Below are 25,320 nucleotides of genomic sequence, written 5' to 3'. Positions count from 1 at the left end.
AAATACTACTCTCCCTTTTTCTCCTCCTGCAGGTGCAAATGTTTCAATGCGGCCCCTATCTACTCCGTCCCAGAGGCTGGTCCAGATTAGAAGGCAGAAAAAATGAACTCGGGATGACACTGTCGGAGAAAAACATAGCTCTCACTCTCTGGTTGGATGCAGCAAAGTCAGATACTTTATTCTCAAGCAATTGCATAGAGGGAGAGAATGCACTAGGACACAAGGTTTCCCCCTCCTACGCAGGTCTCTTTACAGGTAAACAATTACAGCATTTTTACTTTTTGTTACATACAATAATAAGAAACAGCTGCATTTTGTTTATACATAGGTCATCTTGATATCTTATTTTTCTCACTTCTATTTAGACTACAGTCTACATTCCATATCTAACACAAGGTTGCAACAACTTCTCACAGTTTTCTCACTCGCCTCACACAATCCTCGCTTCTACAAATCTTGCATTATTAGAGTAACAGCTAGCCTAACTCTTGCTCACAAAAGAGACTATTTGCATTGAAATCCCCTTCAAATCCGTCAGTTCTTGCTCTACTTCCACAACATGTTTGCCAAGCTCATGCAGTCCTCCCACACTGATAGGGCCCAGCTGAATGCATGGAGGATAACAATTGCAAAGTCCTGTAAAGCATTACAGGAACACGAAGACAGGAGGGACACGCGTGATGAGAGCAGGCAGGACGCTATGGTCAAGCTCATAGGGGAGCAAACTGACATGCTCCCCTGTATGGTGGATCTAATACGGGAAAGGCAGCAAGACCACAGACTGCCGCTGCAGCCCCTGTATAACTTCCCTCTCCCCTCCCCAAGTTCCATAGCCTCCTCACCCACATGCCCAAGAACATGAGGGGAGGGGCTACAGGGACCCACACACTCAATCCCAGAGGATCGCCCAAGCAGCAGAAAGCTGGCATATTCGAACTTTTGATTTGGTTTCTGGACTTGTCCTTCCCTCTTCCTCCACCCCACTAACCCAATACTCCACCCCACACTCCCAGGTCTCCCTTCTGATTTCTCTCAGTGTGTTGTGCAACAAATAATAAAGAACAGTTTTTAAACAATTTTGACTTTATTTCCTTTCATATATATAGGGGGCAGGTAACTTCAAGAGAAACAAGCACAACTGTCACACCATACACTGGCCAGTCATGAAACTGGCTTTCAAAACTTTTCTGATGCGCAGCACCCCCTGCTGCACTCTTCTAATCGCCCTGTTGTCTGGCTGTGTGAAATTGACCGCCAGGCGAGTTGCCTCAACTTCCTACCCCGCCATAAAAGTCTTCCCCTTATTCTCACAGATATTGTGGAGCACACAAGAAGCAGCAATTACAAGTGGAATATTGGTTGTGCTGAGATCTAATTGAGTCGGTAAACTGAGCCAGCGTGCTTTCAAACGTCCAAAAGCACATTCTACCACCATTCTGCACTTGCTCAGCCTATAGTTGAGCTGCTCCTTACTACTGTCCAGGGTACCTGTGTACAGCTTCATGAGCCATGGCATTAAGGGGTAGGCTGGGTCCCCGAGGATAACCATAGAGATTTCAAGATAACCAATAGTAATTTTCTGGTCTGGGAAGTAAGTCTCTTCCTGCAGCTGTTCAGACAGACCAGAGTTCCTGAAGATGCGAGTGTCATGCACCTTTCCTGGCCATCCCATGTTGTTATCAGTGAAACGTCCCTTGTGATCCACCAGTGCTTGCAGCACCATGGAAAAGTACCCCTTACAGTTTATGTACTGGCCACCGCAGTGTGTTGGGGCCAAGATAGGGATATGCGTTCCATCTATTGCCCCGTCGCAGTTAGGGAATCCCAGCACATTAAAGCCATCCACAATGGTCTGCACAGTTCCCAAAGTCACTACCCTTGATAGCAGCTGGTCAATGATTGTGTTGGCTACTTGCAGCAGAGCAGCCCCTACAGTAATTTGCCCACTCCAAACTGATTCTCATCTGACCGGTAGCTATCGGGCATTGCAAGCTTCCACAGTGCTATGGCCATTCGCTTCTCAACTGTGAGGGCTGCTCTCATTTTGGTATCTTTGCACTTCAGGGCAGAGGACAGCAAGTCACAAAGTTCCATGAAAGTGGCCTTACGCATATGAAAGTTTTGCAGCCACTGGGAATCCTCCCAGACCTGCAACACTATGCAGTCCCACCCATCTGTGCTTGTTTCCCAGGCCGAGAATTGGCATTTCACGGCATGAACCTGGCCACCATGATCTCCCAATGGCCACATGCCATGGTTCGAGGAACATCTGTGTCCATGTCCTCATCAGTATAGCAATCGCACTGTCGTCGCTTCATCGCCCGGTTTTGCAGGTACTGCACATACTGCTGGATAATGTGCGAGGTATTTACAATGGTCAAAACTGCAGTGGAGATCTGAGTGGGCTCCATGCTTGCCGCGCCATGGCACCTGCATGGGTAATCCTGGAAAAAAGGGCACGATACGTAGGAGAGCTGTTCGGTTCAAGATGGCCAATAAAAGGTGGTAAATGGTTGTCTTCTGTAGCTTTCACAGAGTTGGGAAGCTTGCTAGAGCTGCAAGAGTGGGAAAGTAGAGTTTGCGGTGGAAGCTATGTGGCTCAGTTCACGATGGCCGAAAAATGGCAAAGTTGCAAACTAGTGCCGGCTGAGTGAGAAATTACTTGCCTGCTAGAAAGTGGACCAAACAATCAAACTTATTTTACTTATATACCACTGAAAGTCATCAGTTTTATTGCTGATGATCTGACCTGGTTTCAAACTGGGAAGTTTATCTGGAGGTGAAAGATTCTAAATCCTATAATAACCTATCCTCTGAATGGTCCCGTCCCACCAAGAATTAGGGGTTTGGGGCATACTTCAGTCAGAATTTGGCTGAGTAAAACTCTGTGGCCTTGCTCTGTTTGCCTTGGAATTGTCATAAACAGATAGCTAAGGGTTAACATCTCTTTCACCTGGAAAGGAATAATCTGAACCACTTGACCAGAGGACCAATCAGGAAACAGGATTTTTTTCAACTCTGGGTGGAGGGAATTGTGTGTCTGAGTTCTTTGTCTTCTGCCTGACTCTTTCTCAGCTATGGGAAGGATTTTTCTATTTCCTGCTTTCTAATCTTCTGTTTCCAGTTGTAAGTACAAAAAGATCAGATAGGATTTATATGTTTTTTTGGTATTTACATGTCTATAGTTGCTGGAGTGCTTTGAATTGTATTCTTTTTGAATAAGGCTGTTTATTCAATATTCTTTTAAGGAATTGACCCTGTATTTGTCACCTTAATACAGAGAGACCATTTGTATGTATTTTTCTCTCTTTTTCTATAAAGCTTTCTTTTAAGACCTGTTGGAGTTTTTCTTTAGTGGGGAACTTCAGGGAATTGGGTCTGCAGCTCACCAGGGAATTGGTGGGAGGAAGAAGTCAGGGGGAGGTCTGTGTGTGTAAGATTTACTAGCCTGATTTTGCATTCCCTCTGGGTGAAGAGGAAAGTGCTTTTGTTTCCAGGACTGGAATTACAGAGGGTGGACTCCCTCTGCTTAGATTCACGGAGGTTGCTTCTGTGTATCTCTCCAAGAGCACCTGGAGGGGGGAAGGGAAAAGTTTTATTTCCCTTTGTTTTGAGACTCAAGGGTTTGGGTCTTGGGGTCCCCAGGGAAGGGTTTCGGGGGGACCAGAGTGCCCCAAAACACTCTAATTTTTTGGGTGGTGGCAGCAGTACCAGGTCCAAGCTGGTAACTAAGCTTGGAGGTTTTTCATGCTAACCCCCATATTTTGGACGCTAAGGTCCAAATCTGGGATTAGGTTATATGACAGGAATATTTTCCTGAATGATATCAGCAACATTTCTTTGAGTATGTAGACTCAAATCAGGGAAGAGAAATACACTAAGCGCTTTCTTCGTAACAACAACAACAAAATCTTACCATTGTGTTTTCAGATTAAAGATATTTTTTCTAAAAGTAGATTAAAAAATTCAGTCTAAAAGACGTTAACAAGACAACTTTTAAGACTATAAGAAACTTGCTTCAATAATTTTGGTTTAGAAAAGGTTGTCTCCAAGCTTTATATAATTTTAGAACTTAATGTGAAACCCTCAGAAGATAAAAAACAAAAAAATGAGAAAAGACTTACCATTTAGAACAGTCTGCATAAAATTGTTTTGAAGTGTGAATAAGAAGTATCAGCTCTTATAGTATAAGTAACCCTTAATAGATAACATTTTCTGCCTTTTACATATCTTATTGGGCAAAGAATAGTTTTGTTTAGGAAAGACTATTATTTACTTTGTCAAAAATAAAAAGACAGGACTGAGATTTTTATGACCATGTTTAGAACTGTCCCAATGTACAAAAATCCTGGTTGGGAACACAACAAATAGAATAATCTCTGTGTCTCAAATTTTGTTGGCTTCTGATAAATGTAAATACTAGAGTAGGAAAATATAAAGAGATGTTTATACAAACCACTTATTAATAGGCAACAACCCCATTAATTGGAAGGAAAAATCATCTCTGAAGAGAGATAGATAGATAGCTAACCTCAAATATGCTCTTCCTCCTTAGAAAGCAGCTTATCATTTCAGAAGGGGGGAGGGTCTGAACAAATCTGATTGCCATTCAAAGTCCCTTGCACTCATGGCAGGGCTATGTATTATCAAGCCACTCACATACAGAGAACAGCTTGGACTTAAATCATCTACATTTTTAAACCTCTACTCACACTTTACAGAACTCTATTATACATGTCATACAAGAATGATTCTAATTTAATTATGAGCCTAATGCTTCCACTCCTCTTCTTTCAGTTAAAGTAACACTATATTACTCACTTTTTCTACATCTCTTTATCCTTATGTTCTAGAACCTTGTACAAATACTTCCAATGTACAAAACTGAGCATAAAAGTTCAAAATATGACAACTTCTAAACCAAACCCACCCCATCTTGTAGAAATCATCCAAGAAAATTGTAAATTCCCTCATCCAAACCTCTTCTTTTCCCTGAAGCCACCCTTTCAGCAAAAGCCTAGTAAAATAATGACCTTATTAACAGTATAACAGAAGACTATAACGGGGTTCCAAAAAGAACTAGATAAATTCACAGAGGATAGATCAGTGTTTCTCAAATGCAGCCACCAGGGGCTTTTCTTGCAGCCACAGCCTTCTGGGCAGTGACTGGAGGGTTGGGGGAAAACAGTGCCCTTCCCTTGGGACCGCCAGAATGGGTTTGGCCCTGTCCCCCTTTGGAGCCACAATGCTGGAGGAGCAGACACCTGTGAGTTCCCCACCTTCCTGGGGGCAGTGGGGCTCTGGCTTCCTGCTTCAGCCCTGGGGTGGCGCGCAGCAGGCTCCGGGCAGGTTCCAACTGCAAGGCAGCGGGCTCTGGTCACAGGCTGTGGCCCCCCAGCTGCAGGACCCGGCAGACTCCATCCCTTAACTCCTCCACCCCATCACCCAGGGCCCCCACTATCTCTCTCTTCATCAGTTTGCCAGGGCTGAGTAAGTCTGCTGTGAAAAGTGATATTTATATGTTTGTTAATATCGTTTTTCACTGTTTCCCAGCTAGCTAAGAAGTCTGCTGTGAGAAGTGATATTAACAAACATACAAATATAATTTTTCACAGAAGCAGACTTACTAGCTAGCAAGTCTAAAACAAAAATGCAACCAAAAAGCAAAGAAACAACAAGACAAGAACATGCCATGCACCTTATCTGTGTTTCTTTTCTGTTTAGGTCTAGTAAAGAATAGAGACAATTGTACATTATTTTTATTATTCAGTCTGCAAAAAACCCTTACATAAATAAACTACTATGATTTGGATGTGTATATGCTCTTATTTATGTTTTTCCTAAAAAGATAATTAAGTATTTTAGGAAAAATTATCAAAGTGGCCATCAGCAAGAGTTGGTGGTCGTACCTAAGGCCATCAAAAATTTTGTTGTGAGAACCCCAGGCTAGATAATACATAGCCCTGCCATGAGTGCAGGGGACTGAACTAGATAACCCCTCGAGGTCCTTTCCAGTCCTACAATGCTATGTATTGCAGGGTAGAGGGACAAGGTGGGGTCCTCTGGCCTGAATGTGCAAAGTGTGTGTTGGGGAAGCGAGTGTTAGTATCACTCTTCTTGCATTTCATTTTTAACAATAGCAGTCTTTGTAAGTTGTTTTGGTTAAGGTTAATGTTTATAATACATTTTCAAGTTGAAGTGTTTGTGCTTGCTTGTCTGGCAAGTTCTAAGTATTATGAACTAAAATTAAACATCTAATTATATGTCTGTCAAGTTGGTGAAATCAAATTTTTCACTAGTAACGTGAATACAGAAAATAACTAACTTCCTTTGTAAGCTGTAACAATGCCAATTTTCCACAGTCCAATCTTCACATCAGCATCAATGAACCAGAAACAGCCTTCAAGGCAACTTTTTTTATTTTTTGGACCTAAAAGCATCTAAAGAAAGTAGAAAGAGGAAAATACCATGTCACTAGTTACAAAAAAGTTAGGACACAATTCTGTACAGATAGAAAACAATTAAATACCACTGCTATTTATAGTTCATTTGTACTGATTTAACATTAGTAAGGGGTCTTAGGAACTATAACTAATCCCAGTTTCAGATTTTCAGATGAAAAGTGCCATATAAGTACAAAATATTTCTTTCTATGAACCACCAAATCTGCTGGATAAAACTAAACTACAGAGTCATTAGTAAATCCCAGAGCTTTCATTGAGCCCTTGCTTGCCAAAATCTAATTTGTGTCCGAATCAGTAGATATATAAAGAGATCCAACATATTTATTAAAAAAAAAATACAAAGCATAAAAATTAGCCACACTCTTTGTCTTGCACAAATTGTGTGTCCATTGAAAAATATAGTCAGCTTTCAATTCACATGCCAGGTCCTAGTCTTCTGCAATACTACTATTTTAAACTATGTAATTTCATATAATTGTAATTAACTCTTTTGTTAGATGTTTGCTTTGAGATTGACTGCATGGCCATAATCATAATGGAAGTGTCAATGTACTCAAACTGACAAAGGGAGGTGTGGCTTCCATTTGCACTAGACTGCACCACAGACTGTCAGCAGAGATAGGACTAAGGAAGTTGCCATAAGGATCTCTGGAATACATCCAGAGGACTTCCAGGATTCGAGTCAGACCAAGGCTATGTGCATACAGGAAAGCAATAGGGTTCGGACACTAGATCTCAGCTTAACATAGGCTCAGACCCTCCAGCCCTGCAGAGTCCTGGGACACTAGGTTTGAGCCCTAGGTTAACACAATTAGTGTGTGGATGCAAGGGGGTGAGACTTAAGCTCGGGCTTACATTGCTGTGTAGACATAGCCTTACTGTCAGACATTCAGCATGCCCAATTTATATGCAAGGTATAAGTATGTTTTTTGGGGTCTATATAAAGCTAATGTTTGCATTGTTAATGCTGTATATTAATAATGTAGATAACAGTCTAGTGTAAATGGAAGCTGGATCTCTATTAAAATACAGAGGGTCACGTTCCACACACATCCATACTGTATTTGAAAAGTAGAAACTGTTCCAAAACAAAGTGATACGGTGAATGCATGGGGTATGCAATGTTATACACTTCACTCAATTTTAACTATAATCCTTTATTAGGTATTAAAATAAAGTAATAAATTAATCCTAATGATTCTCTTTAGTATTTCAGAATCCCTGGAAAAAAACATAAAAAGAAATTATAATCAATAGAAGATGGGCCACCTGGTGGTCTAGTTACAGTGCAATACACAGTCATGCAGGGATCTGAGCTGGATGCTGAATTGAAGCCTGAGCTCTTGGACCAGCAGAGGCCACACATATACAGGTCTTGAAAAGAGTGTGTGGGATAGGGGATAAGAAAGAACTGCCATCTTCATAACGCATCCACGCTGGAAGAAAAACAGAAGGCAATGGATATTGTTTCATTAGGTTGCAACTTTATTCACTTAATATATCTGGCAGTACCTGGTAACAATTTGTACAGTCCAGGTCATCATTTCCATATAACCTTCAACCTTGTCCCAGTATTCCCATTGCTGGAACCCTTCCACCCTCCCCTTATGAGGTGAAAGTGGGGGGGTGGGGGAGAGAGGCTAGAAAACAGTGGTTCTCAAACATTTGTACTGGTGACCCCTTTCACATAGCAAGACTCTGAGTGCAACCCCCCCGCCCATAAAATTAAAAACACTTTTTATATATTTAACACTATTATAAATGCTGGAGGTGGACATCTCACAACCCCCCATGTAATAACCTCATGACTCCTTGAGGAGTCCTGACCCCCAGTTTGAGAAACCCTGCTATAAAAGAAGGGGAGTCAGCTTTTCACTGTTCCAGACGTAGGAGCCCCAAGCCCCCATTCCTTGGCTTCCTTAAAGAGGCCTAGGAAAAGGAGAAGCATCAGTTCCCCACTGTAGAAGACGTAGGAGTCCCCAAAACCCCTTTACAGGATGCTCTCCTTCCAATGTTTTTCCAAACCATTTTATCTGATAATAGTATCCGTTCCATAATGAGTACTTGCACAGCACATTCACAATTAGTTTTACATACTAAGTTGTGACATTATAACCTAACCCCTCCGCTTCCCCTCACTGGGAACCAGACCAGTTGTGGAAAGACAACCCCCACCACCACCTCACTTTAGCCAATCTAGTGGAGAGGGAAAAATTCCTTCCCAGGCCCCGAGGAAAGGGGCAACTACTGTAATGCTCACAGAGAGTTAAGAGGTTTGCTAAGCTCAAGGGTGGATGGGTGCTGTCAGCCATGGCTGTATAGGGAATAAATACCCCTCCCTCCAATGCCGCTCTTCCCATCAGCAGAAAGGACAGTGCAGTGTCCTTCTCCAAACCTGGCCCTGCTCTCTGCCCTTTTCCTGTCCATCCCTGTAAGCTTCCCCCCTCCACCACATCCATTATAAGGGATTCCTTAAAGGTGCAAGTCCCTTTTTTTCCCCAGTTAGCCAACTCCATATGGAAGGTTGTGATGAGCGCATTCTCCTGCAACTGCTTTGGCTCACCTAAAGCCAGGCTTTGACAAGTTCTAGAGGAAGCTATATCCAGTTTTTCGCAAGGCAAGACTCTTAGGCACTTTTCAAACTCTCATCCTTTGATACTTAGTGATAGACATCTAGAAAGGCTGTGGGGGATCAATAGATTAAAAAGAAATAAGTAAAATGGTGAAGAACACGAAGAGGACTCCTGGAAAACAGAAACTGAACAGAAGCATTTCTGATTTCTCCTAGGAAATGACATAAAAAGTTCCCAAAAGTTAAAGCACATCTTCAAGTGTTACTGTACTCTTGAGTTGACAGTCTTGTAGTGGGGGCTTGAATAAGTAATAATCAGATGAAAAACAGTTTTTTCCAATCTGATATTAGTGGATCTGTTACGGCACTCATAATAGATCAAGAATTTAACGCATTACCTTTGTTTTATTGCATTTTATACATTGATTTGTGTTATTAATATGCACAAGTAATGATTCTCATACCTTATCAGTTATATCTATTGCTGTTATGTTGAAATACAGCAGCATGCAAATGCACAGGTTAGAGTGTAAAGTTATTATTCTATATGTAGAAAAACTTACACTTAACTGTAAAGAGAACATGATCTGTAAGTGACATATACATACAGTCTAATTTGGTTTTATGCAGACGTTGCATAGTTCATTATTAGTTTCTAATGAAAGACTGGATGTGCCGAGTCAGTGACCTTGAAGCAGATCAAGTGACAGTGGCAAACAGGAAGATCTGAAGAAGAGGCATAACCTTCAAGGTTGAAAGGTCAGCAAGTACAGCCTGGGAAAAAGAACAAAAAGGATTTGCTAAAATTGAATCAAATTTCTCTAAAGTAGTACCTAAGAAATCAGAAAAAGCTGCAGCAAACTGCAGAATATGATATTGACAATAATTGACTGCTGAATATGATACTGACAATAATTACTTTCTAAACTTTGCTAAATCATAATAGTCTGTGGCGGTTCCTTTTCTCCAGATTTTTCAATTTAACCTTTCAATGAGCAAAAACAAACAAAAAAAAGTGCACCTATATGTACAGACAGCAAGTAAAGTCACTTTATTTTACCCTTTAGACTTACTTCAAATATAAACCCATGATACTATGCACAAGAGATCTAACATTTCAACTTGCTTCTAAAAATAATTGTACATTATGAATCTTTATCCTGCGTCTTGGGTAGCACTTGTAAGATAAGTCTGTAACTTTAATGATGACTTAAAGTGAATCATCATCTGATGGAAGTATATATTTTTTAAAAAATGTAACTAGTCATCACCAACATTCCATAATATATAACAGAATTTTATCAGCTTCTTGGGGGGGAAAAATGAACAAAAATACTAATTAGTAACAATAACCTTCGCTCTGGCCAGTTTTCACATATGTAGCATGATGACATTTATGAAGATGAAATTTCAAATTTATTATTTAATAAAAGCAACCTTTTAAAATCTATATAATATAAAAAGGCATAGAAGCAATTATCTTTTTACATTAATAAAAATGTGTGCAAACCTCCACAATTTTTAAGTGTAATATTCTTTAAATCATATGAGTAGAATAAATTTAGACCATATACTAAAATAGTGAAAAAGAACTCATTTCAGATACACAAAGAACAAGATGAAATAAAGAAAAAATAATGGATATATATCTATCTCCTAAAACTGGAAAGGACCCTGAATCACTATCTGATTTTGCCCCTGATCCCTAAATGGCTCCCTCAAGGATTGAACTCACAACCCTGGGTTTAGCAGGCCAATGCTCAAACCATTGAGCTATCCCTCCCCGCTACAGAGTACAATGAGAGTATGTTGTTTATAACATTTTATATGCTTTCGTCAAATGTACCAAAAAAGGAATTTTATGTACTATATTCTTGTAACTTCCTCTGAGTTTTTACCTAAGGTAAGAATTTAAGCAGAGAGCTTTGTATTGCATACCATGTACTTCCAAAGCTTAAATTGCTCTGGTTGGCAATGCATCAAGAACTATTTCAATCTCCTCTAACTGAAACTTATCCTTACTTCAGCTGCAGCCAGTGATGTCACCTCCATCAGGTTCACTGCTCGGAAAGCAAACACAGCAGCTGCCAGGACTGAAAAAGAATGCACAATAATTAAACTGCTGACCTATTAATTAATTGTTAGAATTAATCTTGATCTAAAATTATTGATACTCTCTCTTTCTTTAGCAATCATCCTGTTTTTGAAGGATAGTAAGTAGTGGATTTCAGTGCTCTAGTTCTTGCCATGTGGCTACTCCTTCATAAAAATGAATAAGTATGTTACTGTGTTCTTTGGAAAAAGTTGAGTAATAATATGTTCAAGGTGACTGGGCTTTAACTATGTGAAAGACATGATTAAAAATAACATTTTAAATTGGTTCTTTAACTTAATTAATGATGTTACTAAAAAAAAGTAAATAAAGTTCACATTTCTGAAGAGCAGGGGTATAGAGTAGTAGAAAATAAGGAGAATTTTTAGGACTCCTATTGTTAGTAAAGGAGTCATCTTTCCCGGGGTGGGGGGCAAGGAGAACAACATCTTTTGTATAGCAGTGACAAACTAACGTAAACTAGACTATGCACTATGCTATCTTTGGGGCAGGGAACATACAGGCCTTCTTTTATGTTCACGAAGCAGCTAGCATTTTATCAATGCTATCAAAAGAAACTACTACTACTACTAATATTGAGAAGTAGTCACAATAAAAACCAGTTTAACTCTCTGACAATTCCTGTAAGAACTGAAAAATGCATGAATTACTGCTTTACCTATTTAATATATATTGACTTTCAACAAATCTGTTTTCAGCAGTCAGATAAAAGGAATTGAATTTTCCTCTCTTGGTAACATCTATTTTAATTTGGCATATGTTATCCTTAAAATTATTGACAAATATAATTTTCCATTACCAGCGAGAATTTCTAGAGAATTGTATCCTAGGATTCTGTCCCACAAAAGCAGAAGCTGGTCTGTAGCTAAGTAACCAGAGAATGCTCGTACCATCCATTTAAACGATATTCGCAGTCTGTAAACAAATGGAAAACAAGAAAGTATTATATTTCTCACAAATTAAAGACACACCATTTCAAAAGGAATTCCATGACCTGCAAGTCTTCGTATTTATTATTATTATTATTAATATTTATGCTCCAGTAGTGTCCTGAAACCCTAATCAAGACTTGTAGAGAAATACAGCAAAGAATCCTGTGGCACCTTATAGACTAACAGACGTTTTGGAGCATGAGCTTTCGTGGGTGAATACCCACTTCGTCAGATGCATGTAGTGGAAATGTCCAGCGGCAGGTATATATATGCAGGCAAGCTAGAGATAATGAGGTAGTTCAATCAGGGAGGATGAGGCCCTGTTCTAGCAGTTGAGATGTGAAAACCAAGGGAGGAGAAACTGGTTTTGTAATTGGTAAGCCATTCACAGTCTTTGTTTAATCCTGAGCTGATGGTGTCAAATTTGCAGATGAACTGAAGCTCAGCAATTTCTCTTTGAAGTCTGGTCCTGAAGTGTTTTTGCTGCAGGATGGCCACCTTAAGGTCTGCTATAGTGTGGCCAGGGAGGTTGAAGTGGACAGTCATGCGTTCTGCATGACTTAGGTTATGAGGCAAGCGATGTTGTTTTTCCACAATTTCTGCCTGTGCAGACTACCAAAAAGGAGGCTGCCAGACAACTCTCCAACACCAAATTCTACAGGCCACTTCCCTCAGATCCCACTGAGGAATACACTAAGAAACTGCAACATCTACTCAGGACACTCCCTACACTAACACTGGAACAAATCAACATACCCTTAGAGCCCCGACCAGGGTTATTCTATCTACTACCCAAGATCCACAAACCCGGAAATCCTGGACGCCCCATCATCTCGGGCATTGGCACTCTCACTGAAGGACTGTCTGGATATGTGGACTCTCTACTCAGACCCTATGCCACCAGCACTCCCAGCTATCTCCGTGACACCATTGATTTCCTGAGGAAACTACAATGCACTGGTGACCTTCCAGAAAACACCATCCTAGCCACCATGGATGTAGAGGCTCTCTATATGAACATCCCACACACAGATGCAATACAAGCTGTCAGGAACAGTATCCCTGATGATGCCACAGCATAATTGGCTGCTGAGCTCTGTGCCTTTATCCTCACACACAACTATTTCAAATTTGATGACAATATATATCTCCAGATCAGTGGCACAGCTATCGGCACCCGCATGCCAATATTTTTATGGCTGACCTGGAACAAGGCTTCCTCAGCTCTCGTCCACTCACGCCCCTTCTCTACCTACGCTACATTGATGACATCTTCATCATCTGGACCCATGGGAAGGAGACTCTGGAAAAATTCCACCACGAGTTCAACAGCTTCCACCCCACCATCAACCTCAGCCTGGACCCATCTACATGGGAGGTCCACTTCTTAGACACCACAGTGCAAATAAGTGATGGTCACATTACCACCACCCTATACCGAAAACCTACCGACCGCTGTGCCTATCTTCATGCCTCCAGCTTCCATCCCGGGCACATCACACGATCCATTGTCTATAGCCAAACACTGAGGTACAACCGCATCTGCTCTAACCCCTCAGACAAAGACCAACACCTACAAAATCTCCACCAAGCATTCTCAAAACTACAATAAGGAAACAGATCAACAGAGCCAGACGTATACCCAGAAGCCTCCTACTGCAAGACAAACCCGAGAAAGAAACCAACAGGACTCCACTGGCCATCACATACAGTCCCCAGCTAAAACCTCTCCGACGCATCATCAGGGATCTACAACCCATCCTGGACAATGATCCCACACTTTCACAGGCCTTGGGTGGCAGGCCAGTCCTCGCCCACAGGCAACCTGCCAACCTGAAACATATTCTCACCAGTAACTGCATATCGCACCATAGTAACTCTAGCTCAGGAACCAATCCATGCAACAAACCTCAATGCCAACTCTGCCCACACATCTACACCAGCGACACCCTCACAAGACCTGACCAGATCAGCCACACCATCACCGGTTCATTCACCTGCCCGTCCACCAATGTAATATATGCCATCATATGTCAGCAATGCCCCTCTGCTATGTACATCGGCCAAACTGGACAGTCGCTACGGAAAAGGATAAACGGACACAAATCAGATATTAGGAATGACATTATACAGAAACCTGTAGGAGAACACTTCAACCTCCCTGGCCACACTATAGCAGACCTTAAGGTGGCCATCCTGCAGCAAAAAAATTTCAGGACCAGACTTCAAAGAGAAACTGATGAGCTTCAGTTCATCTGCAAATTTGACACCATCAGCTATAAGCAGCCCTCGCTGTGGAAAAACAGGTTAAGGACTATTTAGAAAAGCTGGACATGCACAAGTTCATGGGGCCAGATGCAATGCATCCAAGGCTGCTGAGGGAGTTGGCTGATGTGATTGCAGAGCCATTGGCCATTATCTTTGAAAACGCATGGCAATCTGGGGAGGTCCCAGACAATTGGAAAAAGGCAAATATAGTGCCCATCTTTTAAAAAGGGAAGAAGGAGAATCCGGGGAAGCCTCACCTGAGTCCCCTGAAAAATCATGTAGCAGGTCCTCAAGAAATCCATTTTGAAGTACTTGGAGGGGAGGAAGGTGATCAGGAACAGTCAACATGGATTCACCAAGGGCAAGTCATGCCTGACCAACCTGAAGTACTTACGGTTGCGCCCCAATTTCTCGAAGATGATAGAAGAGTTGAGGGAGATGGGTTTGAAGAAGTGTCTCAAACAGCAAACATAGTGACACAATGCCCTAGCAAAAACAACAACACCACACCCTGAAAACATATATTCACTATTACTCATATATTCAAATTTAAATATGAATATAGTTTTAATTTAAGCATTAAGACAAACTATTAATACACCAGTGATACACAACTAGAGTAACGTGAGCAAACCAGATACCTTCAACCTCTCAGGCCTTGATCCTACAAGCACCTCCATCCTGAGTAACTGTATATATAATGAGTAATCACATTCAACTCCATGTCACTCACATGTAGTATCTGCAGAGTTAAGGTCTAAAGACCAGATTTTTATACGTATATGGGCACTGAAAGATACAGATAGGTGCCTAAGTAGGATTTTCAAAAGCACTTAAATGACTAAGTTCCATTGCCTTCAATAGTAGTCAGGTGACTAGGTACTTTTGAAAATCCCACCTAGGCACTTATCTATATTTTAGGTGCCTAAATCTCTTTTAAAAATCTGTCTTTAAGTCTATTAAAGGCCCAGTAGTACACAACCTACGTGGTCTTAGTTTTAGTCTGATAAATTAGACTACACCTGATCACTGACAAAAACATGGCTTTTTGAATTATCTTTTGTAATCAGAAAAAGCGACAAATTGAATTATTACAAACAAGGACAAGTTAAGTGATCTAAACTGTGGAAATAACATTTAAAAATTTTCTCCTTTTTAAAAATTCCTTTTAAAAATCATGAAACCAGCATACATTCCCGCACACTGGGGTACTATGCTGCTAATATCCCAAAGCATAGGCCCAATCCTGTAAATGTTTGTTACCAAACAGAATATTTACCACTGTGGTGTTTGTTTATTTATTTGAACATCAATGTGACTATTCACAGTACTAAGTGGTATTCCCAAGCATTTGCAGGATCAGCTCTAAGTCACTTTTTAACAAAATCTGTATTACAATGGACTCTTAATGGCCCTCATATTTTAATTTTATAGGACATTCTTCTGTGCTGTTCACATAATTCATAATACATTGTTACATAACTGGAAATATGATTGCGTTCTTCATTTATAAAACCTCTTAATGGAAAAAACACCTGTCAGTTTAAAACATTTTCTATAGCTTATGTAGGGCAAGAAGAACTTGTAATCATGGGAATTTTCAAAATCGTATGCTTAAATAAATGAAAACCATTTTCTTTTAAATAAAAGTATTTTATCAAAATGCAATTAACAACCAGATTTTATAAGAAAAAAAGAAAAATGTTATACTTTAATACTGTTAATACTGTGAACAGCATAAACAAAAAATAAGGCAACCAAAACTTTATACAAATGCAAGTCAATTTTTGAAACAACTCTGCATGCACAAACACTTGCATATGCAAGTGATGGAATTTGTGTGAATTCTATCACCTGCATATGACAGTGGTTAAAAAAGTGCATTCAAATAAGTTTATACATGAAAATACAGGAGTAAATAGGGGCTAAGCTGAGACTCCTTTTAAAATGACTAGTAATGACTAAACCTATAAATTATAGTGCTCAAGTCTCATAAGAGTCTTAATAATAGAGGTATCCAAAGTAATTCTAGAATAGAGTAACTCAAAGAACACTGAAGTCCATCCTCTACTACCTCTGTATCACACACACAACTAACTGGCCTCCTTCAGGAAGGCACTTAAAACATGCATAAATGCTGTTTGGAATTGAGGCTTATATTATATAAAAGCTCTGGCTCCTCCCAAAGCCTGACAGCATGACCACTGTATTATTAAATATGTCTTTGCCAGAGAAATTTACTATTATTGAGGTATAAATTATAGGATTTCAAATACAGCTATATAATGTTACTTCAGCCGTGTGACATTTTTCTCACAGTTAAAAGGGACATAACTCAGCCATGTATACTTAAGAAAACAAAATCATGCTACTATGCATTATTGTTCAATAACAAATAGAAATATAGACTGATTAGGTGTTATTTCCTAATGAACTTACAGAAGGATGAGAAGAGATGGAATGGAGTCTGAAGAAAAAACGCACATACATCTCACGGAATATCTGATACAATTTGGAAGGTTCATGGTACAGAAAACAAAGTGGAGCAACTGAAATGATAAAAGAATTTAATTGACCCAATGCTGTAAACTGTTAAAATAGTTCAATGAGCAAGCGCATGAAGTAAGAGGAAAAACAAGCCAATAATCTCTTTAGAATAATAAATTTATAAATTAGTTCTGATTTATGTAGAAAGGTATATTTATTTTTAAATATTAGATCCTATAATTAAAAGAAATGACAAGCAAAGGTGAATGTTGTAGTCCATGTTACAACCCTATAGATTTCAAGAGGCAGAACGAACTGGATCCAGCCTATTCCATAGACCTAGCCCTGCACTTAGCATCAAAAATATGTTTTGAGGATGGATAGTCCAGTGGTTTGGGTGCTAGACTTAGACTCAGGAGACCTGGATTCAATTTCGTACTCCATTACAGACTTCCTGTGTACGCTGGAAAGTTACTTTGTCTCTCTCGGACTCAGTTCCCCATCTGTAAAACGGGAATAATAGCACTGCCCTACCTCACAGGGGTGCTGTGAGGGTAAATGCACAAAAGACAATGAGGTACTCAGGTATTTCAGTAATGGAGACCGTAAAAGTATGATCAGTCAAAGGATACATAGACAATTGTATACTCACTCTAAGATATGGATGAAAAATTTACATTTACTGGGCAATCATTATGAAGTCCTTTAAATACCAGCTGATTCAAAAAATTGCTACCTAATTAAACTAAGATTTCTAAAGGGTAGCTTCAACTCTAAACATTAAGTCATTTTAAGAGCCAGTTTTAAAAACAAACCTCCAGTTTGGTAGAGAAAGTGAAGGACTCCTGGCTGTGACTTCAACATTATCAACTGTGAGGAGGTTAGGAGGAGTTTGTAACCCAGCAGTTCAGTACTTAGAAGACCCAGATTCTCTATGCCAACCAGGGTTCAAACTGGATTCCATACTCAAGTGACACTCCATCTTTTGTAGCTCAAACAGTGGAGAGAATAATGATTAAATCTGTATTGTTAATGGTAGGGAATGCAAGTTACTAAGCAGGAGTGGTACTTCTTGTGGCTTTCTCCTATTCTGACTGCCCAGGCTACCTATACTCTTCACAAAAGAAAAGCTATTGAAAGTTATCAGAAAAAGCAGAAACTTAACCAAACAAAAACATTCCATCATCATCTGAGGCAGGACTAGTTTTAAGTAGTACATTTGTACCAGCTGCCTTGTCAGTTCTGAGTGTTAAAGAATTTTTCACAAAATACAGAATTCATTTGTTTCTGGAATTCTTGTTGGCATAATGACGTTCATTTAATCTAAACTTTTTTTTTTAAATCAGGATTTCCAGAGAAGACATACTAATGCAGTAAAGGTAAAGAGCCCAAACCATCCAGTATGAACAAGCTGCTAATATTTTGTGAATTATTCATTGTATTCACAAAAGACATTTTTGTAATTTTCCTCTTAGCAGTAAGTGATCAACATTCTATTCTATGATGCCACTCACTACCTGTCCCAGCCACGTGCTTATGCCAGTGGGCCTTTTACATACAATTCATTTTTATAAGAAACACTCTTCACACACATTTCCTGCCTATTTGCAGCACAAAGATAACGCAGTCTGGCAAGACATCCTCTCTCCCCATTTGTGTACACTGAAATTCAATTACCATGAATGAAGCTAGCTTCCGACCTAGAGATTAGCTGCTCCAATAATAGTTCTCTGTATAGGAACTCCCATGTTAGCAAGTTACAACAAGAGCAAATGAGATCAGTCTGGACATTTTTCTAATTATGCATACACACCTTGGATACACAAACACGTGGAATACATAAATATTTAAAATGCATAAAAGAATAGTTTACAGTTTACCAAAAATATGTGGATGGTGTGATATAAACTGTGGTTTATTTACAAAAACTATGTGGAATTATTACTTAAAATAGTAATATTTGAAAGTCATACTTACCATACATTGAAAAGCCATGAAAAGGAATTACACCTACAAAATAAGGAAGGTTCTTTTATCCTTTTATTTTTATCTATTTATCCATATAAGTATTAATATTTATTGCTTTTACAAATTCCTAAACTGAGCTTCGTGCTTCACAGTAACAACTAAAGGCATATTCCATATCCTGAGGACATTAGAGTCTTAGACCCTGATCCTGCAAACACACACATGCTTAATTTAAACAGGGGTATTGCCACTGATTTCAGTGGAACTACTCACATGGTTAAAGTTAAGCATGTCCTTACACACCTGTAAAATCAGATTAAGGACCTGATTTAGCAAAGAACATAAGCACATATTTAACTTTAAGCATGTGTTTATGTGCTTTCATGAAATCAGGACCCAACTACAGATAAGACACAACCAGCAAGGACCATACACTGACAAGGATAGAACAGGGAAAGAAAGAAAGAGAGAGGGTTACAGTGAGTTCATGCAGTACCCAGTAAAGACATGCAGACATCTTGGCAGTTCTGTTGTCTGTTTTTCTCTCTTTACCAAATCATCTCACTTCCCATAGGTGACATGGCTGAAATGAGTGTTCAGAGAGGATTTGAATGAGGAGAGGGGAGTGTTTGGCAAATGGTCTAAGGAGGATGCTTCATTCTTAGGGGACTGCCTAAAAGAATACATGGAGACAGAGGTGGGAGAATGGGACAGAGGATGTGCTAAGACTGGCATCATTGCTGGAATGGAGAAGACGCAAAAGGAGACAAGGTTAGAGATACAGACCCAAGATCAGTGACGTAGGACCTTGAAAGCAATCACAAAGAGCATGAACTTGATATAAAAGGGCAATGAAAAGCCAGCAGCAGGGGTCAAAAGAGAGGGCAGTTGATATGGACAAAATGACCAATAAGAAAAAAAGATTATAACAGCAGCAATAAGGGGAACATTAATGCTATTAATGTGATAAATATATTCATACATTCGTGCCTAAAAATCAAGACTAAATGTTCAAAAGCGGAAGCCTAAAATTGGCATCTCAATAGCATGCTTTCTAGAGGTGCTGAGCAGCTGGGGAGTAGCTGGATTAAGCGGTGTTCCAGTCTGGTCCCCTAAGCAAGAATCAAGAATACTGAAATATGAGCTGCTATCCCGACCCTACGCCATTAGAATATTCCTTCACATAGAGAATGCTCAAGTGGCTAATAAAGCTGGAATTAACCTGGTTTTGCAGTGGTGCAAAGCAACATAACCCAGTATGAGGTTCTAGCCCAATAACTCTAATTTCATTACACTACTGGCTAAGGTTCACTCTTATTCTGCTTATTTGTTAAGTTTAGCTTATTTTTGCATTGCAAAAAGTAGTAATTTTCCCATCTTCCACTAGAGGAGGCAATAGTATAACTCATACCATTTGGTGGATAAAAAACTGCATATTCTTCCATGCCAAGTTTTCCTGTGAATGAGCAGACATGGGTTTAAACACACTCAAATGGTAAAAAGTCTATTTAGAAACATGAACTTAACTTACTTTTCAGTAATATCATAAAAAACGTTCATTAATGATGATTTTTTTTTATTATTTTCTATTGACCACAAGCATGCAAATCTTTTCACACGAGTCAAAGAGTAAAAGAAGATAAAAAGTGTTCCTCAGATGTAAAACGTAGACGTGACACAACAAAGGAGATTGACAAACAATAGAAGGGAGATGAGGGAGAAGGAGGAGTTCAATAATAGGACTGTTACATTTTGTTTCGTTACATAAAAATTAATAAAAGAGTATAACTGACTCACTCATTGTGGGCCTTGCAGACAAAAGTGAGTTTTCAGAAGGGATTTAAATGAAAAGGAGAGTGCCTCGGCAGACCAGAAGAGGGAGAATGTTCTATGCATAGGAACAGCACTTAGTAAGGTGCAGAAATGTTAGTGAGAGGAAAAGGAAATTGTTGCATTAAGGCTGAATCACTGGAAGAGTGGAGGGCCACCATAACTGATTTACCTATTTTTCTTTCAAATCTTAAAATCCCTATTGCTCCAACAAACCCTTTTTTCAAATCTAATATCAGTGCCAACAACAAAAAAATGAACACACTTTCTTCTATTTCTTTGAAAATGAGCATGTGCTAATACTATATAAAATTATTTGTAGACCCACAATAAAAATATCTACCATCAATTTTGAGGCATATTTCAGTGCTTTTCTTAAACACAACTGCACCTATTTTAAAAGATGTTTTTAATTTCTTTTCTATAGTTTTAAGATAACAGAGAACATTCAACTAGAACAGATATTTAAATTCATGGTTTAAAAATCTTAATAAATGATTACTTGTTATGATAAGAAAAAGGATCTCTTTGAATATTATAAGTTTTCATCTCTTGTTCTTCGCATTTTGCAAATGTTATAAAGTAGGATCCTCTGTAGCGAGAGAGAGAGAGATTGCCAAATCCAGCAGGAAACCAAGAAAATCTGTATCACATTATATACTTTCCTGTACAGTAGAACCTCAGAATTACGAACACCTTGAGAAAGGAGGTTGTTCATAACTCTGAAACGCTTGTAACTCTGAACAAAATGTTATGGTTGTTCTTTCAAAAGTTTACAACTGAACATTGATTTAATACAACTTTGAAACTTTACTATGCAGAAGAAAAATGCTGCTTTTAGCCATCTTAATTCAAATGAAACAAGCACAGAAACAGTTTCCTTACTTTGTCAAAAAAATGTTTTTAAACTTTCCCTTTATTTTTTTAGTTGTTTACGTTTAACACAGTGTATGTACTGTATTTTCTTTTCTTTTCTTTTTTTTTTTTTGGTGGTCTCTGCTACTGCCTGATTGCATAGTTCCAGTTCCAAATGAGGTGCGCGGTTAACCTGTCAGTTTGTAACTCTGGTGTTCGTAATTCTGAGATTCTAATGTACAAGGGAACCAATAGAACTGGATCAAAAACTTCCCTGTTTATCTGTGGCCAACTGTATATACACACGCATAAACCTTGTGGGAAGAGAAAGTTTGTCTACTTAATGGAGGACTTAGTAACAATTAATCTGATTTTTAGATTTAATACTATCATATGAAGAGGAAATTTAAACACAAATACATTAAAATATGGCTATTTGAATATACTGAGATTATATACACATATATATAAAATATACAATCATACATAACACATACATAGTGGTGATATACATGGGATAACTTTCAGGGATTTATTATAAGCTGCAGTATCATGAACATTCTGTCCACTAATTCACTGGAACCAGAACCTGTTCTAAACTTTTAAGTAGGTTCAAACAAATGCCATTTTTTAAAATGACTCTGCTAAGAAACTATCTCATCCTTTACCAAACTGTGGAGTTTCTCAATAAAATTACACTGAATGGAAATCCAAAATGGTCAACATTCAGTTTTGCTCCAATGGTAACTTTAATCTAGTATCTCATGAATTTACTAGCCATGAGAGTATACGATTGTAAAGGGAAGAGTCCCAGCTTTCCAAGACTACATACACCACTTGCTCCGGGCCCTCCTGGCACGTGATGGCCTAGAGATATTTGGACTAAAGTTTCATAGGTTTATAAAATTTATTTGTTATATTCTTCTGTCCTTTCAAGTACCATGCAGTTAAACTCAAGCGGTGAAATCATGGCTCTATTAAAGTCAATGGGAGTTTTTCTTTTATAAAGTAAGCAGCATATACAGAATACATGATAGTTTCATAGGGTAGGATTTTATTGGCACTCATTCAGAGTATCTAAAGTAACTTGCTCATGACTTCTCCATTCATGAGTAATATAGCTAATTATCCCAAACGTATGTCAATAAAACTTTACACCATTTATTGTCTGTATACAGTAAAAGCTTTTTTATCTGGCATGTTGGAGGAATGGGGGGAGGGGGCGACAGTAAGAGAAAAATTCTGGTTAACTAACAGGGAGGGAGTTTGGGTGTGGCAGGGGGTGCCAGCCCACCCCACACCAAGTGCTGGCTCTGAGCTCCCATTGGCAAAGAGGCAGCATACAGAGCTGCCTAACTGCACCTCCACCTAGGAACAGCAGGGACAGGTCCCTGCTTGCAGGGAGCCGCTAGAGGGGAGCGCCCCCCATATCCGGCACCCCAAAATCCTCATGCACCCCAACCCCCTGCCCTGAGCCCCCTCCCACACCCAAACTCCCTGCCAGAGCCCACACCCCACATATTAGATGAAGAGCTGGACAAGAGACTGAGTGGGACAGAAAGTGCAGAAAGTAAGGGTAGGATATGATGGACTAAGAGATTGGGACAGGGACAAGAAGCCAGGGGTGGGGAAGAGATAGGCTGGAGGGGATGAGGCAAGGGGTCAAGTGTGGGGTGGGGAAACGGATAGAAGAACACACTCCTCTCCAGAGCCTGGAATGGGCTCTGTTGTCAGCAAATATTTGTGAAAACGCTGACAAAATGTCCCATCTCCTATAGTATTTGTCCACACAGAGGATGACAACCTGCTACTACAATCAGTTACTCCATTAGCTCAAGTGGCAGAGGTCTGTATAGTGAATCTCAAGGTTCCAACCCTGCTGATGGCCCCTGTAAGTGTCAATATGACGACACATGATGGAATTTGTTTTTTCAGTTTGCTTTTTAAAAGAACCTAGGAAATTACACATAAAAAAAACCCTAAGTTAAAATAATATTAAGGTCAAGAACTCCCAAATCAGAAAACACGAGAATTAAGATTGCCCGTGCATATGTGTATTCATTATTAGATAATCTTCAATTACACGATCATATATTTCATGCTTTCTCTAATTTCTCACGCCTGGGAAGAATTCCCTGTAAACATCTTCAAAACTAACATGAGCTTCCTCCAGAACCCTCCATAAAACTCTCCTTTGTTAATAGGCCTATGTAAAATTGACAAAAGCTACACTGCTGGTATGCTGAGACTGCAGACTATCCTGCTGACCAATATTGTCTCACTAGAAATCTTTGTACTCACCCTTTGGTCTGCCTGTAGCCATCTGTTGTCTGTCAGACAGTAAACTCATTGGGACAGAGACTGTCTTTTCGTTCTGTGTTCGTACAGCACCTAGCACAATGGTGTCATGGTCCACAACTGGGGACCCTCTGTGCTAATACCAGTAAAATAAACAAACAAATACCCCGATATAAAACGCGACCTGATATAACTTGGGTTCACATATAACATGCTAAAGCTCTGACACACTGCTCTGAGCAGCGTGCTAAGGGTGCCGGACCAGGCCGGGGATGAAGGGTTTGATAAGGGGCAGAGGGTCTCAGGGGCAGTCAGGGCTTCCGGGCGGAGTCTGGGGGTCAGGAGCTGTGGGAGGGCACTTTTGGGGACCCCGCAGTCCCAGAGTGGCCCAGGGGATTAGCAAGGGGCTGGGAGCAGCCCGCTCTGCTTCCCTCTCCCCGGCCCCAGCCATGTTGCTTGGGGGAGGAGGCTTGGGGGAAGGGATCCCCCCACACTCACCAGCAGCAGCAGAAGCAGAGCAGCCTGGCCCCAGCCCACTCCGCTCCACTTCCTGACGCAGGTGAGTAAGGGGGGGGGGCGTGTCCTTTCCCCAACCTATTCGCACTCACCTGCCCGGCAGGAAGTGGAGCACCACGGCTGGGAGCTAGCGGAGTGGAGCTGGCTGAGGCTGGGCTGCTCCACTTCCCACCGCCAGTGAGTGAGGGGAGGTTAGGGAAAGGACGCCCCCCGACACTCACTGACGGCGGGAAGTGGAGCACCCCAGCCCTAGCCAGCTCCACTCCGCCAGCTCCCAGCTGTGGCGCTCCACTTCCTGCCAGGCAGGTGAGTGCAGGACCTTTCTCCATCCACCCCCACACAGCGACACAGCTGGGGCCGGGGCAAGGAAAGCGGAGCGGATTGGGGCCACGTCGCTCAGCTTCCCGCCGCAGGTGAGTGTGAGGGGCATCCTTTCCCCAATCTCCCTTCACTCACCGACGGCAGGAAATGGAGCGCTGCGGCTGGGATCTGGCGGAGTGGAGCGGACTAGGGCTGCACCGCTCTGCTTCCCGCCACTGCCGGTGAGTGGCTATCAGGGGGCAGGAGGGTGGATAAGGGTCAGAGCAGTCAGGGGACAGGGGGGTTGGGTAGGAGGTCCTGGGGATGATTACGGAGGGGGATCTCTGGAGGGGGCAGTCAGAGAATAAGGAACGGGGGGGCAAAGCAAGTTTGATATAACGTGGTCTCACCTATAACACGGTGAGATTTTTTGTCTCCCAAGGACTGTGTTTTATCGGGGTAGAGGTATAATTATAGTATTTTCCCTGCCTCAGTTGGCTCATTCTGTGCACTGAATAAGGCAGGGCTTCTGTGGAAAAAACAGTATATGATCATGTAATTAAAGACTGTTTCATAATGCACATACATAGGCAACTTTAATTCTGGCATTTCCTAACTTTTGAGTTAACTTTGTGATCTTAACTATGTTCATCTAATGTACTTTGTGTGTGCATATGTAATATATATAAATTAAGTCCATAGAGAGATTTGCTTTTT

General features: G+C 40.4%; 1 protein-coding gene across 6 annotated transcripts in view; it reads right to left on the bottom strand.

Annotated features, from left to right (window-relative positions):
- Positions 1-6,428: 6,428 nt before the first annotated feature.
- The window catches only part of TBC1D19 (TBC1 domain family member 19), a 98,610-nt gene continuing 79,718 nt past the window's right edge, over positions 6,429-25,320 (bottom strand). For 2 of the 6 annotated variants that reach the window (XM_030564019.1, XM_030564021.1), the window contains 7 exons: positions 20,216-20,260; positions 18,814-18,846; positions 16,789-16,898; positions 14,744-14,835; positions 11,949-12,064; positions 11,059-11,129; positions 8,241-9,810 (listed from right to left, as the gene is read on the bottom strand). In XM_030564019.1, coding sequence (XP_030419879.1) covers positions 9,736-9,810; positions 11,059-11,129; positions 11,949-12,064; positions 14,744-14,835; positions 16,789-16,898; positions 18,814-18,846; positions 20,216-20,260 — 542 coding nt within the window. In that variant the 3' untranslated portion in view covers positions 8,241-9,735. The other 4 variants (XR_004000584.1, XR_004000586.1, XR_004000585.1 and 1 more) reach the window with 4 other exon arrangements.

This window comes from Gopherus evgoodei, chromosome 5 (genome assembly GCF_007399415.2).
Source record: "Gopherus evgoodei ecotype Sinaloan lineage chromosome 5, rGopEvg1_v1.p, whole genome shotgun sequence".
Classification (NCBI taxonomy): domain Eukaryota; kingdom Metazoa; phylum Chordata; order Testudines; family Testudinidae; genus Gopherus; species Gopherus evgoodei.
The sequence above is the reverse complement of the archived record's forward strand: the minus strand, read 5'-3'. Positions and strand labels throughout refer to the sequence as shown.